We start from the raw sequence: 13,662 nt of genomic DNA, 5'->3' as shown, positions 1-13,662 counted from the left end.
TGTCATATGTTGCTAGTGGTTTTCAGCTGGTAGCGCAAGGTAGACGGTAGAGCTGCTGGCTTTTTCGGACCCAAAGCCGGGTTGCAGGTTCAGATCCCCACGGCACGTCATCTGTTGAGTTGAGCAAAGTACTTACCCTGAATTGGTCCAGTAAAATTGCCCAGCTGTATAAATAATTCTAACTAAGTACCTTAGCATGTCATGATTGTTGAATGAAATGTGTAGTACAGCAATGATGATGGGATTGATTGAAGAACCTTCTGGTTAGTAGTCCAGCTCCTTGTTGCTGTACGTTTATTTGATGATTCGCCAAAGTTACTTACAGCGTTAGGCTACTTCCAATTATTTACCCATTTTATACAGCTGGGTAGTTTCACTGAAGCAATTTTAGTGTAAGTTCCTTGTTCAAGGGTACTACAGCTGGAGGTGGGAATTAAACCTGCAGCCTTTGGGTCCAAACCTCTAATCACTACGCTACCAGCTGCCCCCTCTTTGGTTGCCACACCATCAGTTTCCCTCAGTGACACATCACCCCAGAGCCATTGAGTGTTTGCAGTCTGTGATGGACAAGTACGCTTGTTTTGTGTTGCTCTGAAGGGCTTATTTGGAGTTCCAGAGCTCAGTTCCCCAGGAGGTTTTGAGGTCACCTCGGAAAGAGCCTTGAAAGAGACTGAACAGCTGGTGGACACGGTCTGCAAGAACCCCCCTGGTGCCTCGACGGTGCAAGCCTTTGACCAGCTGTCTGACAGTCTGTGTAAAGTGGCAGATCTGGTAAAGATTACCTTGTTTTTGATCTGCCTAATATCAGGCGACAGTCTTTCGGGGTATCACATACAAAAAGAATCACTTCCGATTCAGATGTTAAGTTCTGAAATATTTAGAGTCATATTTATGGCCTCAGGTGTCCAGTCTGTCTGGATATACAAAGATGGTCCAAGTTAATGTGTACAAAACATCCCACTGTACCATAACACTGCGAATGGTGTCAGCTAATGAGAAGGACTTTATCACCAAAAATAAAGAATGAGGCTATTTTTTTCTCTTGTAGCATAATTATGTAAAATGTGTTACCTCAAATGTGATGGTTTACAAGTTAATTTACTCGAAAATTTCGTGCCCACAGGAGCTGAGGTTGTGTGTGTTTGAATAAGTGGGTTTTCAGTCACCGAAAACAAAGTTAAAGTATAGAAATATATGTAGAGATTTCATTGTAGTCTCTTAACTCCCATGTAGGGGCACAAGTTTAATTTCAACAAGTTACCTTGTTTTCTCTGTTTAGGCTGACTTTATTAAAGTAGCTCATCCAGACCCTGCGTTCCGAGAAGCAGCTGAGAAGGCATGTTTAAAGATCGGTACCATGGTAGAAAAGTAGGTCCCTTTTTTCTTTTAAAATGATACTTAATAAGTTTTTGAGCAGAAAGTAACATCTTTGTTGGGATTTTAATTTTATCTTTTTGTTTAGACTGAACACGAATGTTGATCTATGTAAATGTCTGAAGGATCTGTTGGATAACAAGGAAGTTATGGCAGCATTGGATCCAGAGACCAGGTAAGCTTTTTGTTTTGGGAATGATCCTTTTCTTCTGTATTTATTTCTCTTTCTGGAAGGTTTAATATGGAAATTAACAGTTATAAATGAATTATACCAGGAATGCTGGTTAGATCTGCTGCTTTTGGACTCAGAGGTCACAGGTTTGAATCCCACCTTCTACTGTAGTACCCTCAAGCACAGTACTTGTCCTATGGTGCTTCAGTAAAAAATACCCAGCTCCATAAATTGGTAAATAAGTGTGGGTAGCTTAACACTGTAAATTGTTCTGGAGAACAACATCAGATAAATGAATAAATGTGAATTATTGAACACTTGCATGTAAATATTAACACTAAAAATTAGTCTTCTGTAGGTTTATGTTCTTTGTTCTATTAAATAAACTTCTTGATAATTTTGATGTGGTTTTACAAATATCTTGGATGCATTGTCTTTTCAGGAGGGTAGCAGAGCTCTTCATGTTTGATTTTGAGATTAGTGGAATACACCTGGATGAAAAAAAGGTACATTTGTGATGTAAATGTGTATGTAATATAAAGAGATTTGCTGTCACTTTTCTGTTCAGTTTGTCCCGTACAAGGATTGCCCTGGTTGCCAAGGTGGTCTTAGACTTTTCATTGGTACTCTGTGCATTCACATAGACCCTTTGCATATTCATGTGTAACATAGTCAAATAATCATTCATCTGTTGTAGGTCAAATGGTTGCCCTGTGACTTTGAACATGTTTGGATGGTAAATGTTTTGATTTTTTTTTCCTCCCCTAGAGGCGAAAGGCAGTGAACCTCCACGTGAAGCTCCTTGATTTAAACAATGAGTTCCTGGTGGGCTCACACCTCCCAAATAAGATTGAGAAACGGGCCCTGCCTGAACACATCCGCCACCATTTTTCCCTGGATGGCAACTACATTCAAATTGGGGGTCTACATGCTGAGTCATCAGATGAGCTGGTAAGTATGGCTACTGGTTGAACCAGGATACTGAGGGAGGGCTGCTGCTTACACTTACATTTACGTTCATTCATTCTGCACATGCTTTTCTCCAAAACAACTTGTCCTGTCATGGTTACATAATGTAAGCTTCTCTGTGTTGGACTAGAATGTTGCCCAGCTCTGGGTCACCACCCCCCTGATTGGATCAGTACTTACTGGTAATGGCTGGAGGATTGTGTGTCAGGCTGTGCTGCTTTCAGGGCCCCTTAAAAGTCATTTTAAGCGGCCCTGAAATCACCCTATACTTAAAACTTAATTTTCTAACTTCTTCATCCAGTATTTCTAATGTTGCTGAGAAATTTGTGCTCTCACTTCTGGTAGTGGAGATATTGTGAAATATATTTGATGATCTTTGGAGACTCCTGACAAATGTCACTTATTTAAATGCAGTGATTCAGTGTTCTGAAATTGAAAGTTTCCATATTCAGTCATAGACTTGTCATTTCCCCAGCCTGACAGACATGCTATAAAGTGTATAACTTAAGATTGCTGATGATTCTTCACTTCATTTATGTACATTTATTCATACAATGAGTGCATTATATCGGCAGAAAGAGACTTCGATGCACACGTGTCATTCTAAAGCACAGTTAGTTCATTTCCACCATATGAACCAATGTTCATCACACGAGTAGGTGCATAAAGGTGTATCGAAATAATTCCTAATCACATTCCTAAATTTTTTCTTTTGTTAACATTGACATTACACAAGTAGCTGCAATAATCCATTGTTGAACAGTTATGATCTCAAAGTTATAGAGCATGAACATTTACACATTACATGAACTTCAGAGATCATGGGAGTAGTGGGTCCTGAAGGAGCTGAGTTTTAAGACCCTTTTTAAATGTAGGTGGAGATTCAGCAGTTCTGAGTGAGAGGGGCAGGTTGTTCCACCCCATTGGAGCCAGAATACAAATAAGTGTGCCAAAATATTTTTCCCTGACTTTCAAGCCATTATTAATTAATTCATTGATCTTGAAGCGTTTGTCTTTGACATGTTGCGGGACCTTTTGTTAGAACAGTTTGCAAAATACAGTAGTTTCCACTTCCCTGATGTTGCGCTGTGTGCCACGTGGTGGCGCCAGAGCTTCGCACCAGTACAAAATCGATTCCATTGACCTGTCAACGTTTAAATGGTGCAAGTAGTTAATATATGGTTATCTTTTTGTCTGTGTCTTTTTCATTAACTGCTTTTAGGTTCGAGAGGCGGCGTACAAGATTTTTCTTTATCCCAATCAAAATCTGATGAAATGCCTAGATGAGCTTCTGTCCTGCAGGGACAAGCTCGCCAAACTGGTGGGCTATGAGTCATTTGCACACAGGGCTTTAAAGGGAACAATGGCAAAAACTCCAGGTGAAGTGACTATTTTGGCTTCCTTTGCTACTACAGTTCAGTTTGAGCTTGAGTTTAAAAGAGCTTTAAGTCAGTAATGTAATCCTGTACGAGGCAGATGCGCTATTGTAGTTTTTCAGATAGTACTTCAGTGACAGTCACCAAGATGAGTAGGAATGAGTACCAGCATTTATTATGCAAAATGTGTACCTGTGAAAAGACCAACTTAATATAGTGACCAACAAAAATACAAACAGATTGTATAAAATATAAAATAGTCCAAAGCAGAAGTTAGTTGTGTTTGTAAGCCACAGTTTTTTTTTTTTTTTTTCCTTCTTCACAGAGACCGTGATGGAATTCCTCAAACTACTGACAGACAAGCTCTCAGACAGGTTTAGTATTGAAGTACATGATGAGAAATTCTCTAATCATCACACAGTGCCTGGATGAGCCTCAGTTCCTTTGTTAATGCCAGTTAAACCATTTATTACTGTTTATTTACTTATTATATTTCCTTTGTTATTATGTTGGTGTATTGTCGCTGCAGTGATGAATGTGTGCTGCTTTAGCCTTCTACAATTTCTTCAGGACTAACAAAGTCCTCATTAATTCATTTTAAATGTCATTTCAGTAGTTGTGTCTGGTTTATTTCACATGGTGGCGCATGTAACGCACTGTTTAGTGAAACTTTACTGTTGCCATAAGATGAGACTAAATTTGAACTGCTTCATTGTTCAGAAATCACATTATTTTGAATAGCTTTCACATCCAGGTGCCTGTTAGAGCTTGTTTAACAAAGTTATTAAACGCTGTTATATTGGGAGCAATTAATGATAATGACCAGCAAAACAGTGAGTCTGATTCATGCAAAATTCACATTTCAAAAACATGTTCATTATTGCTTCGCAGAACAGCACAGGACTTTAAAATGATGAAAGAGATGAAGATGAAACTGAATCCTACAAATTGTGTAAGTATGGGCAGTATTCCTTTGTTTAGTGTTACAAAGAAAGAAGTTACATGAGTTGATACGTTAAGTCAAGCTGTGGAAATGAAGAAAGGGGAAAATAGTTAGATATCTAGTTTTGTAAATGATTATTTTACCCCCAGGAGCTGATGCCTTGGGACCACCCTTATCTCAGTGGTGTTTTGCGAGCAGAAAGGTGAGTGTAAACCTCCTTACTGGTTAAAAACACACAGCTTTGGCTTTTTCCTTCTCTGACAGCCAATGTTCCAGTTAGTAAATGAAGTCTATCCATCCATCCATCAATGCCAGCTTGTCCAGTTCAAGGTCACAGTGGTACATCCTATCCAGAAGGTGTGATGTCATTTGTTGGATTCACTTGGCACAATGAATTTCAGATCTGTACCCTCAATCTCCCCTACATAAATGCAACGAGACGTTTTGACAAAGTTCTGCTTTTAATAAGGGAGAAACTCATTAAATGCCTTTCACGAAAGACCAAAGAGAGTTTACAAAATGGCTCACATGTGTAATGCAGGTCCCGCATGTCCACAGTTCGCTCTCTGGAATATTGCGTGATCTGCTCATTTTGGTCATCTAAAGCTGTGCAGGAGGCAGGCGCCAGAAGTCACAGATACGAGAATATGATCCAAGCAAGTGCAGGGGTGTGCAGTTGGCAAGGACTTGTAAAAACGACATGTGTTTGCAGTCAGTGTGATGCATAACATATGGAATACATCCAGAGCAACCAGATATCCTCTTGATTGGTGTCCACGATACAAAGGATTATCGTTATATAGCTGCAGTATGTTGACGGCAGGTGTCCATTAAAACCTCCTAAATTCTGTTGTGCTCACATCAAAAATGGATATTTTTTTTGTCAGTATGTGAATTTACATGCCTGTGATCTTTGACCTTTTCTGAAGGTTGGACAATGAAGTGGATTTTTGGTCCATTTAAAGTAAAACAGAATGGTGTTTCTTGCTATGTGCAGCTGTGCTGTCTGCTTTTTGGGGAATAAAGTCAGTTTCTATCAGATGGAAGGAACGGGATTTGCAGCTGTAGGAAAGTGGTGTTTTCTTTTTATTTACATGAATCTGTAGTCAGTTGACTTTTATAAACAATGCCCTCAGTCCAAATGTACCTTGTAAATTGCGAAGAGCTTTTCAAAAAAATAGCTGTATAAGAATTGAATTGTACTTTTATTGTTGGAGGTAATTACAGATTTTTAGTTGTGAATTGTTGTACCAGAGGTTTCCTAGTAACATTTTCACTTTGAATTTACTGCATTATCCTCATTTCACTGCCTTTTTCAGATTTTTAATTTGAGACTTAGAAACAGCGGGGCTAAAGAAAGTCCTCCAAAGAAATTACTTTTAATCATAAAATCATATACGGCACCAGACTTATGAAAATTGAGGAGTTCATTTGCCAAACTGCTCTTCAAAACAAGTATCAGATTTTCAAAGTTGCCCTTCAAGGCAAGTATCCAGTGTTGGAATGACTTGAAAACATCTCCAGATGGTGCTTTATCAGTGTGGAAGTAACACAGCTGGGTGACATGCCTGAGATCATTGTGGAATTAGCTTCTGTGGATGAATGGAAACTTCGACCGAGCGCTTTAATCATCGAGACCATGTGAACCCCTGGGGTATCGTCTCCCTATAATTGAGTGTTTAAGTCCTTGAGATCTTCTTGGTCAGGCAGTCCTTCCCAGTTTCAGGTGTTTGTATGTTGAATCAGGGGTGTTTTAGTCTAGCATAGCCAATCAGTCAAAAGTTGAGAACAGCCACAGTATTGCACAGTGTGATCACTGTGTTCTGGGCAGTGTTGTCCCAGAACATCGCTGTCTGAAAGAGCCATTCTGTGCATAGAGCTAACCATGGTAACACCGGGGTTCCTGTCCCGGAATTTTTGTATTGCACTAAAAGTCTGATGGCAAGCAGTGCACGGCTAACACGTAACTGGCAGATTAGCATCTTTGAATCCGGAAGGCACTGGCTGCTCATGTTATGGCTTTTAAGTTGTGCATTTTCATAAAGACACTTTCCAATTTGTTTATTTTGATAGCATTTCTTGCACCAGTCTTGTTTTCTAAAATTTAGCATTTTTAGAACCAAAGTCATTACTGTCTGCAACCATTAGTTGGCAGTAAAACGCACTTAGACGCATGTGTTGGGTTGTGAGAACAGAATAGGAGAGTCAGTCATGAATAAAAACATGAGGAAAATTGTCAGTTTCTGGGATGAATCGGTCAACGGTCAGCATTGGAGAGGAGCTTGTGGATTGTTAAATCTTGCAAAGTACTTTCGTTTTTATAGTTATTTCCAAGATAATAAAGTTGAAAGCCACCAGAAAGGTTAGGAAGTTGATGGTTTTTTTTTTTTTTTTTTTTTTTTTTTTTGTGTATGTGTGTAATTTAAAATATTTAAATGTCGCTTGACGTTAATAAAAGTAATGAGAATAACAGATAATTTCAGTTTATTAAACCTTTCTGTGAGGTTTTAGACCATCTAATTTGTGAGTAAATCGAGGGATATCTGTAAAATGGTGTTGTGTTGTTGTATGGCAAAGCCAGCGTTAATTTCCAAATGATGGTCGTTTTCATTCTGTTCGTGTTTCTACCGGTGGCAGTAAAATTTAAACTTCAGAGACCTGGCAAATTCTAAGAGGTCCTATTTTTTCTTAAAGTTAGTTAACTACAGTTTTAAGCCTTTTGGAGTGGCTGTTTCATTCAAGTGTATGATGATCAGGGTGGATACCACTGATCCCATTTCATCTTTTTGGTGCAAGATTTGGCACAATTTTTGGAAAAAATCTTGCTACTTTTCTTCCCAAAAAGAGAGTAAAGTGACAAGTTTTCAGCCTCTGACACCTAAAGGAAGTCCTCTGAAGCATAGAGAAATGGTAGCAGTACAGTGCATACAGGACTTTGGAATACGACATAATACCAGTCTTTTTTCTTCTTTTCTTTTCTTCCTCTTCTGGGGGTTAAATGGATTTGTGCTGAGCTGAGAGAGAAACACTGTGGTGAGGAGATCTGCAAACTCTCTCTTGCTGGACTACTGATCAAAGAGCCAGGCGTCCACCCATCTCCCTCCTGCGTCCCCCACCGGCAGCTGAAGCGTGTCCAAAGTCAGACATGTAGTGCAGAGCACGTCTGCTTTCAGGATGGCGTGCGGAGTTTTTCTTCACATTGTACCGAGGTCACACTCCATTCTGCATTCTGTTATTCCTAAGATTTTCAGAAGGGATGTTTAGCTTCAGAAGTTATGTGTCTGCATTTTTATACAATTTTGAAAAAAGTGATCTTGGATCCTGTTTTATTGACCCGAGCCAAGATTTCTTTGTAGGTTTGTAGTCTGTCTTTAACTATTTTTATGAAATGTCTTTAGCATGGAATTTTGAAATCTATTATTTTCATTTCTTTACTCAGGGTCCCTGCTTAATAAATGCTATGCTTTTGTTGTTGTTTTCCAGCAATGACGTTATTTTTGTTCCATATTTGAATTCTGCATATGATTTTGAATAGCAATTCCTTAGAATTGAATCCATGTTCCTGCTATAGCACCCTTGAGTGAGGTACTTACCCTCATTTACTCCAGTAATGATAGCCCAGCTGTAGAAATGGGTAAATCATTGCCCATCAAAAAAAACATAAGCTAAATGAATCAGTAGCAATAATATTGGAATAATTGAATACTGCTTGGCTGCACCTCCTGTTTATTCTGCTGTTGAATGGGTTTTTGGAGACCACCGGGGTTCTTCAGCAGCTCCCCTTGGATTGTTAAAAACATTATTAATGAACTGCTTCACCTCTCTGTTGCTCACTAGAGGCCAATAAGTTAACTGGCCAAACACACTAGATGTCGTGTTTTAAAATCTTTATTTCAGACATTCCTGGTCTCGGGGGGTACAAAGCCTGTTCCCAACACAGGAACTGGCTACACTTCTGTCTGAACATAGATAGCGTAAAGATGTCTCGTCTCATTTTTATTTTTTATTCAATACGGGGGGCGCAGTGGCGCAGTGGGTTGGACCAGGTCCTGCTCTTCGGTGGGTCTGGGGTTCGAGTCCCGCTTGGGGTGCTTTGTGACGGACTGGCGTCCCGTCCTGGGTGTGTCCCCTCCCCCTCCGGCCTTACGCCCTGTGTTGCCGGGTAGGCTCCGGTTCCCCGTGACCCCGTATGGGACAAGCGGTTCTGAAAATGTGTGTGTGTGTGTGTGTGTGTGTACTTTGGGTGTTTTTCACTTTCACTTCAGTTTCCAGCTTTCAGTGTTGAAGGTAAACTGGGACTCTGACACTGTTGCTCTGGTGTCCTACTTGCATTGAGCAATGAAATGCTCCTTTTCTGAATGAATGGTTGGTTCTGTTTCTGCAGATTGTATTACATTAGAGGACTAACAATGACCCCCCTCTATAACAGATATCCTCTATTATAGCATCTAGGTTCCTGACCCACTTTTTCCAGTTTAAATAAAGCCCTGATTGTTATAGCATGCAAAATATGGCTTAACTGATTTTACCTAACATCATAAGTGTTTTGCTCTGTATTTACCAGGGTATAGGCTCCTCTTCAGTATGCAGTGATTGGATAAGCTTGCTAATTGGGAAGTGGGAGCATGGAGCTAATTTCATAGCAGGAATCAGGTTTAATTATCACTTTTTTACCTGTACATTTTTTTGCAAGAATACTGTACTCAAAAGGCACTCCTTAAGAATGAGGAAACTTGTAGTGTACATAGATTAAATACAAAAAAAAATGTATGTAATCATTGTTTGAGAATTTTGAAGATTGTTTTTTGTTTTGCTTTTGTGCACTGTTGCATGAAGGTAGATTTTCTGTTACTCATTTCTAATGGGAGTGGCAGGAAGTACTCAGACCATGAAGGGGTCAGTGTTACTGCTGCTCCACTGGGGGCTATGCAGCACTGGTTGACTGACTGTTCATTCAGTTCTGTGGCTTATGTTCTCCTGCCATGTGAACAACGGATTGAGAAGCGTCCAATCGTGTAGACAGCATGTGTTGAAGAATGTTGCAAAGCAAAATGGGTCAGTTGCTGATCAGACCTTTTCAGTTTCCCTCAAAGATCTTGTATGGTTTTGTTTTGCCGCTCTTGCTCTCCTTTCCTACATTCTTCTATATGAACGACATAACGTAAAACAGATATTTTATACATGGGGCCCCCAGATTCTGCACCCGAATCACACACTGCTCTTCATTGTAGTTATCTTCTCTCTGTCATCTTCCTTCCTTTTTGCATGAACCTCTGTTGGAGAGCAGACAATGTTTTTAGAGGGGTTTAATTAAAATGAAGTGACAGCTGGCTGAGCCTTAAGGCCCTGATGCGAAAGGTATGCTTTGTGCCCACAAGTGGTGAGTAATTTTGCATGTTTTCCAGATTGACAGGAGCCTTACATTTAAACTGATAAGCTGCTCCTTTCATGTGTACCTGGCGGATAAGTCGTGGAGAGTTTTTGTGAGGGACTGGCTGAACAGTTTCTTGTGAGAGTCATCAAATAATTGGAGATGTGTTGTTTTAAACTAAAAGAAACCTATCAGAGAAAAATGATTTTATGATTTTTATGCAGTGAGAAGCACAGATTTATTGAAGCGTTGTCTAGCATTTTATTCACTTGTCCACTGCTGAAAAGCACTTTTCTTATTGCAGGGTCATGGAGATTTGAAACCTGTCTTCAGTGTTGGAATTGGTCCATGTAGCCGAGTGATTAGCAGTGTTCCTTTTGCTTCCTGAGCTGTTTACAGTTACCTTCCCATTTGTTTATTTGGCTCATTTTTACTGTAGCAACTCAACATGAGAACCTTGATCACGATTATTACAGTGGGAGGTGGGTTTTGAATCTGGGTCCTCCAATAACAAGGCTACAACTCCCAAGTATCACATTGGCAGCTGCCCCACTTGAGCTGTTCCTAAGAGATGTTTTTTTTTTTATTAAAACCTTGGCTTTGGTGAACTTCTGGAGGAACAGTCTTCCTGTGTCCCATTTCCTGCGCTGCAGGAAAATATCATTTCCATTGTCAATGCAGACCTCACAATGTGATCCACTCCACCGTACTGGCAGGTTCAAACATAAAGTTGTAGTGCATCCATCAGCTGTGTTGCTTCATGTAGTGGAATGTAAGTGCAGCAGGTCTGTGTATTCTCCTTAACAGGTACAACATTGAGCCCAGCCTGTACAGCCCATACTTATCTCTGGGATCCTGCATGGAGGGTCTCAACAGCCTCTTCAGCCAGCTGCTGGGGGTCTCTTTCCAGACTGAGCAGCCCAAGATCGGGGAGGTGTGGAGTGAGGATGTGCGGAAACTGGTGAGGCAGTGTCTCAGCCCTCCGGAAAGTTCTGTCAGAGAAAAATCCCCTTCTGAATTAAAATCCAACTTCTGTTAACAAAATGATACTTTGGGTATACTGATCATTCCTCTTTCATTTATATTTTTGTAAATGTTAATTAATTTAAAATGTGATATATTAATCAATATTATTAATGTTTGTTTGTTTGTTTATTTAATTGTCAAAAAGCTTAATTTATATCTACCAAAGGCCTCAAATATAAAAAAAAACATATGGCTGCCAATGAGGTGGCCAGATTGCATCAAGGTGGCTTGCAAGGACATTTGGACCAAGGAAGACCATCTTACTGAACCATAAAATCCTGTTCCAACAGTATTGACCTAGAAGAACCTTGTAGTGTGGTTGGGGTAGAATAAAAAGTTAAGGCAAATATTATGTGTTGCTAGTGTGTTATTTTCTTTTTTCCTCAGGCTGTTGTTCATGAGACAGAAGGACTGCTGGGATACATCTACTGTGACTTTTTCCAACGGTTGGGTAAACCTCACCAGGTAGAGCCACACTTAATCTGTTGCACACTCTCAGCCTAGACAGGAACCATCTGGCGCAGTCCCTGTGTTTGTGACTTAACTGTTAGTGTTTTTAGACCACTGGGCTCAGTTGTGATATAGGTTGGTGAATCATTGCTAAAATTCCAGTGTCATTAAGTGCATGAATAGAGGAAGTTTAACCTTCACAATATTTCCTTTGTAAGAATTCAGTAATTAATTATGAGTATGTATATAGCTGCTTGTAGATATAAGGATCAGACAATGTCTCCTTCTGTACTCATAGGCAAAGATAAGAGCCATCAGAGAGGCTGTGTAATCTTTGAAATTAGCTCAGTTATGACATCATAAAGCACCTTTTACAGACTGACCCATGAGGCAACTGAGTGACATTTTTGGGGGTAGTAGCCACCAATCATACACTGGTAAATAAATCTGGATTTAAAGGGATAGAGACTGTCTCACGAGACTCTTCCTACTCCCCAGGATTGCCACTTTACGATCCGTGGTGGACGTCGGATGCAGAACGGGGAGTACCAGCTGCCTGTGGTAGTGCTAATGTTGAACTTGCCCCACCCTGGCCAGAGCGCACCCACGCTGCTCACCCCAGGCATGATGGAGAACCTCTTCCACGAGATGGGGCATGCCATGCACTCCATGCTGGGACGAACACGTTACCAGCATGTAACAGGTGAACAGGGCTGTAGCTAGGGAGTTCTGGGCCCCCTGAAAAATATTGAGGTGGACCCCCACCACCCTCCACCCATATCATGTATGGTATAAGAAAAAGGCATGGAGGCCCACATCTATGGTGCCATAGGGATTTCGTACAAAATAATAAAACACACACACACACACAGTCTGAAACCGCTTGTCCTGAGCAGGTTTGCGGCGAACTGGAGCCTAACCTGGCAACACAGGGCATAAGGCTGGAGGGGGAGGGGACACACCCAGGATGGGACGCCAGTCCGTTGCAGGGCACCCCAAGCAGGACTCGAACCCCAGTCCTGCCAGAGAGCGGGACCCGGCCAAGTCCGCTGTGCCACTGTGCCCCTCAATAACAAAACAGACAACATAAATAAATGCAAATAAAGGTTTTTACTGAACATCAGCAAAAGCAAAACGCACAAATATAAATTAAATATAAAAACAAATAGATAGCAAAAAAATCTTAATTAAAATGTTGATTAGTAATGAACAGATTGAATAAGAATATTATATGATATACATAAAACTAATGAATGTATCCAACCAAGAGAAGTGAGTTGTATTCACGTTTTCTTGACAGTATTATTGTAAAACATATCACATTAGCAGCTGGCAGCTCTGTAATCCTTGTGACGCACATATAAGTTTTTCTTCTGCGTTATACAAACCAACTCTTTATAATAGCGCAAAAAGATGGGGACTTTGACCGTGTAATCGTTCGGTCAGTGCGCGCCAGTACAGTAATGAGAAAATGATGTGACAGTACTGGCAGGGGGCCGCGGGCAGGCGGCAGCTCTTATTAGGTGTCCTATTCCCGCAAAAGTAAATCGAGTGGCGAAATGATCAGGGCACAGCATCCCATCACATTGACATCCCTACAGTGCACTAACCTGCCTTGTTAAAGAAGGTTGTGATAAACTGGGATCCCTCTCCTTCTTTTCATTACATTTCTGGTACCCAGATTTATGCTTTTTTTTTTTTTTCCCCCCTCTGACATTTTCAGTCACTCAGTCTCCTGTTCTTCCACTGTAACTTCACTTCTAACTTTAGCTGTTCTCAGAGCAGCCTCAACTCTGATTGGTGATGTTCACTAGCTAGGTGAGACTTAGTATTTTATTGGGTCCCTCTGCTGTTTGTCACTGACTGAGCTGAAATAATTAATAACCATGGAAATAAACCATTTTAGGGAGGGGAGAGGGTATATTTGGCAAACTTCTTTCACGAAATTGCATGTTTTTGTTGTTTTCGTTAAACTCTCAGG

General features: G+C 40.5%; 1 protein-coding gene across 2 annotated transcripts in view; it reads left to right on the top strand.

Annotated features, from left to right (window-relative positions):
• The window catches only part of mipepa (mitochondrial intermediate peptidase a), a 32,038-nt gene that overhangs the window by 728 nt on the left and 17,648 nt on the right, over positions 1-13,662 (top strand). For both annotated transcript variants that reach the window (XM_018748627.2, XM_018748628.2), the window contains exons 2-13: positions 598-771; positions 1,280-1,368; positions 1,463-1,549; positions 1,989-2,052; positions 2,315-2,497; positions 3,738-3,894; positions 4,217-4,265; positions 4,783-4,843; positions 4,984-5,036; positions 11,013-11,166; positions 11,619-11,696; positions 12,180-12,384. In XM_018748627.2, coding sequence (XP_018604143.2) covers positions 598-771; positions 1,280-1,368; positions 1,463-1,549; positions 1,989-2,052; positions 2,315-2,497; positions 3,738-3,894; positions 4,217-4,265; positions 4,783-4,843; positions 4,984-5,036; positions 11,013-11,166; positions 11,619-11,696; positions 12,180-12,384 — 1,354 coding nt within the window. The remainder of the gene's footprint in view (positions 1-597; positions 772-1,279; positions 1,369-1,462; positions 1,550-1,988; positions 2,053-2,314; positions 2,498-3,737; positions 3,895-4,216; positions 4,266-4,782; positions 4,844-4,983; positions 5,037-11,012; positions 11,167-11,618; positions 11,697-12,179; positions 12,385-13,662) is intronic.

The sequence above is a fragment of the Scleropages formosus genome, chromosome 10 (genome assembly GCF_900964775.1).
Source record: "Scleropages formosus chromosome 10, fSclFor1.1, whole genome shotgun sequence".
Classification (NCBI taxonomy): domain Eukaryota; kingdom Metazoa; phylum Chordata; class Actinopteri; order Osteoglossiformes; family Osteoglossidae; genus Scleropages; species Scleropages formosus.
Note: the sequence above shows the minus strand (reverse complement) of the source record. Positions and strands in the feature narration are given on the sequence as shown.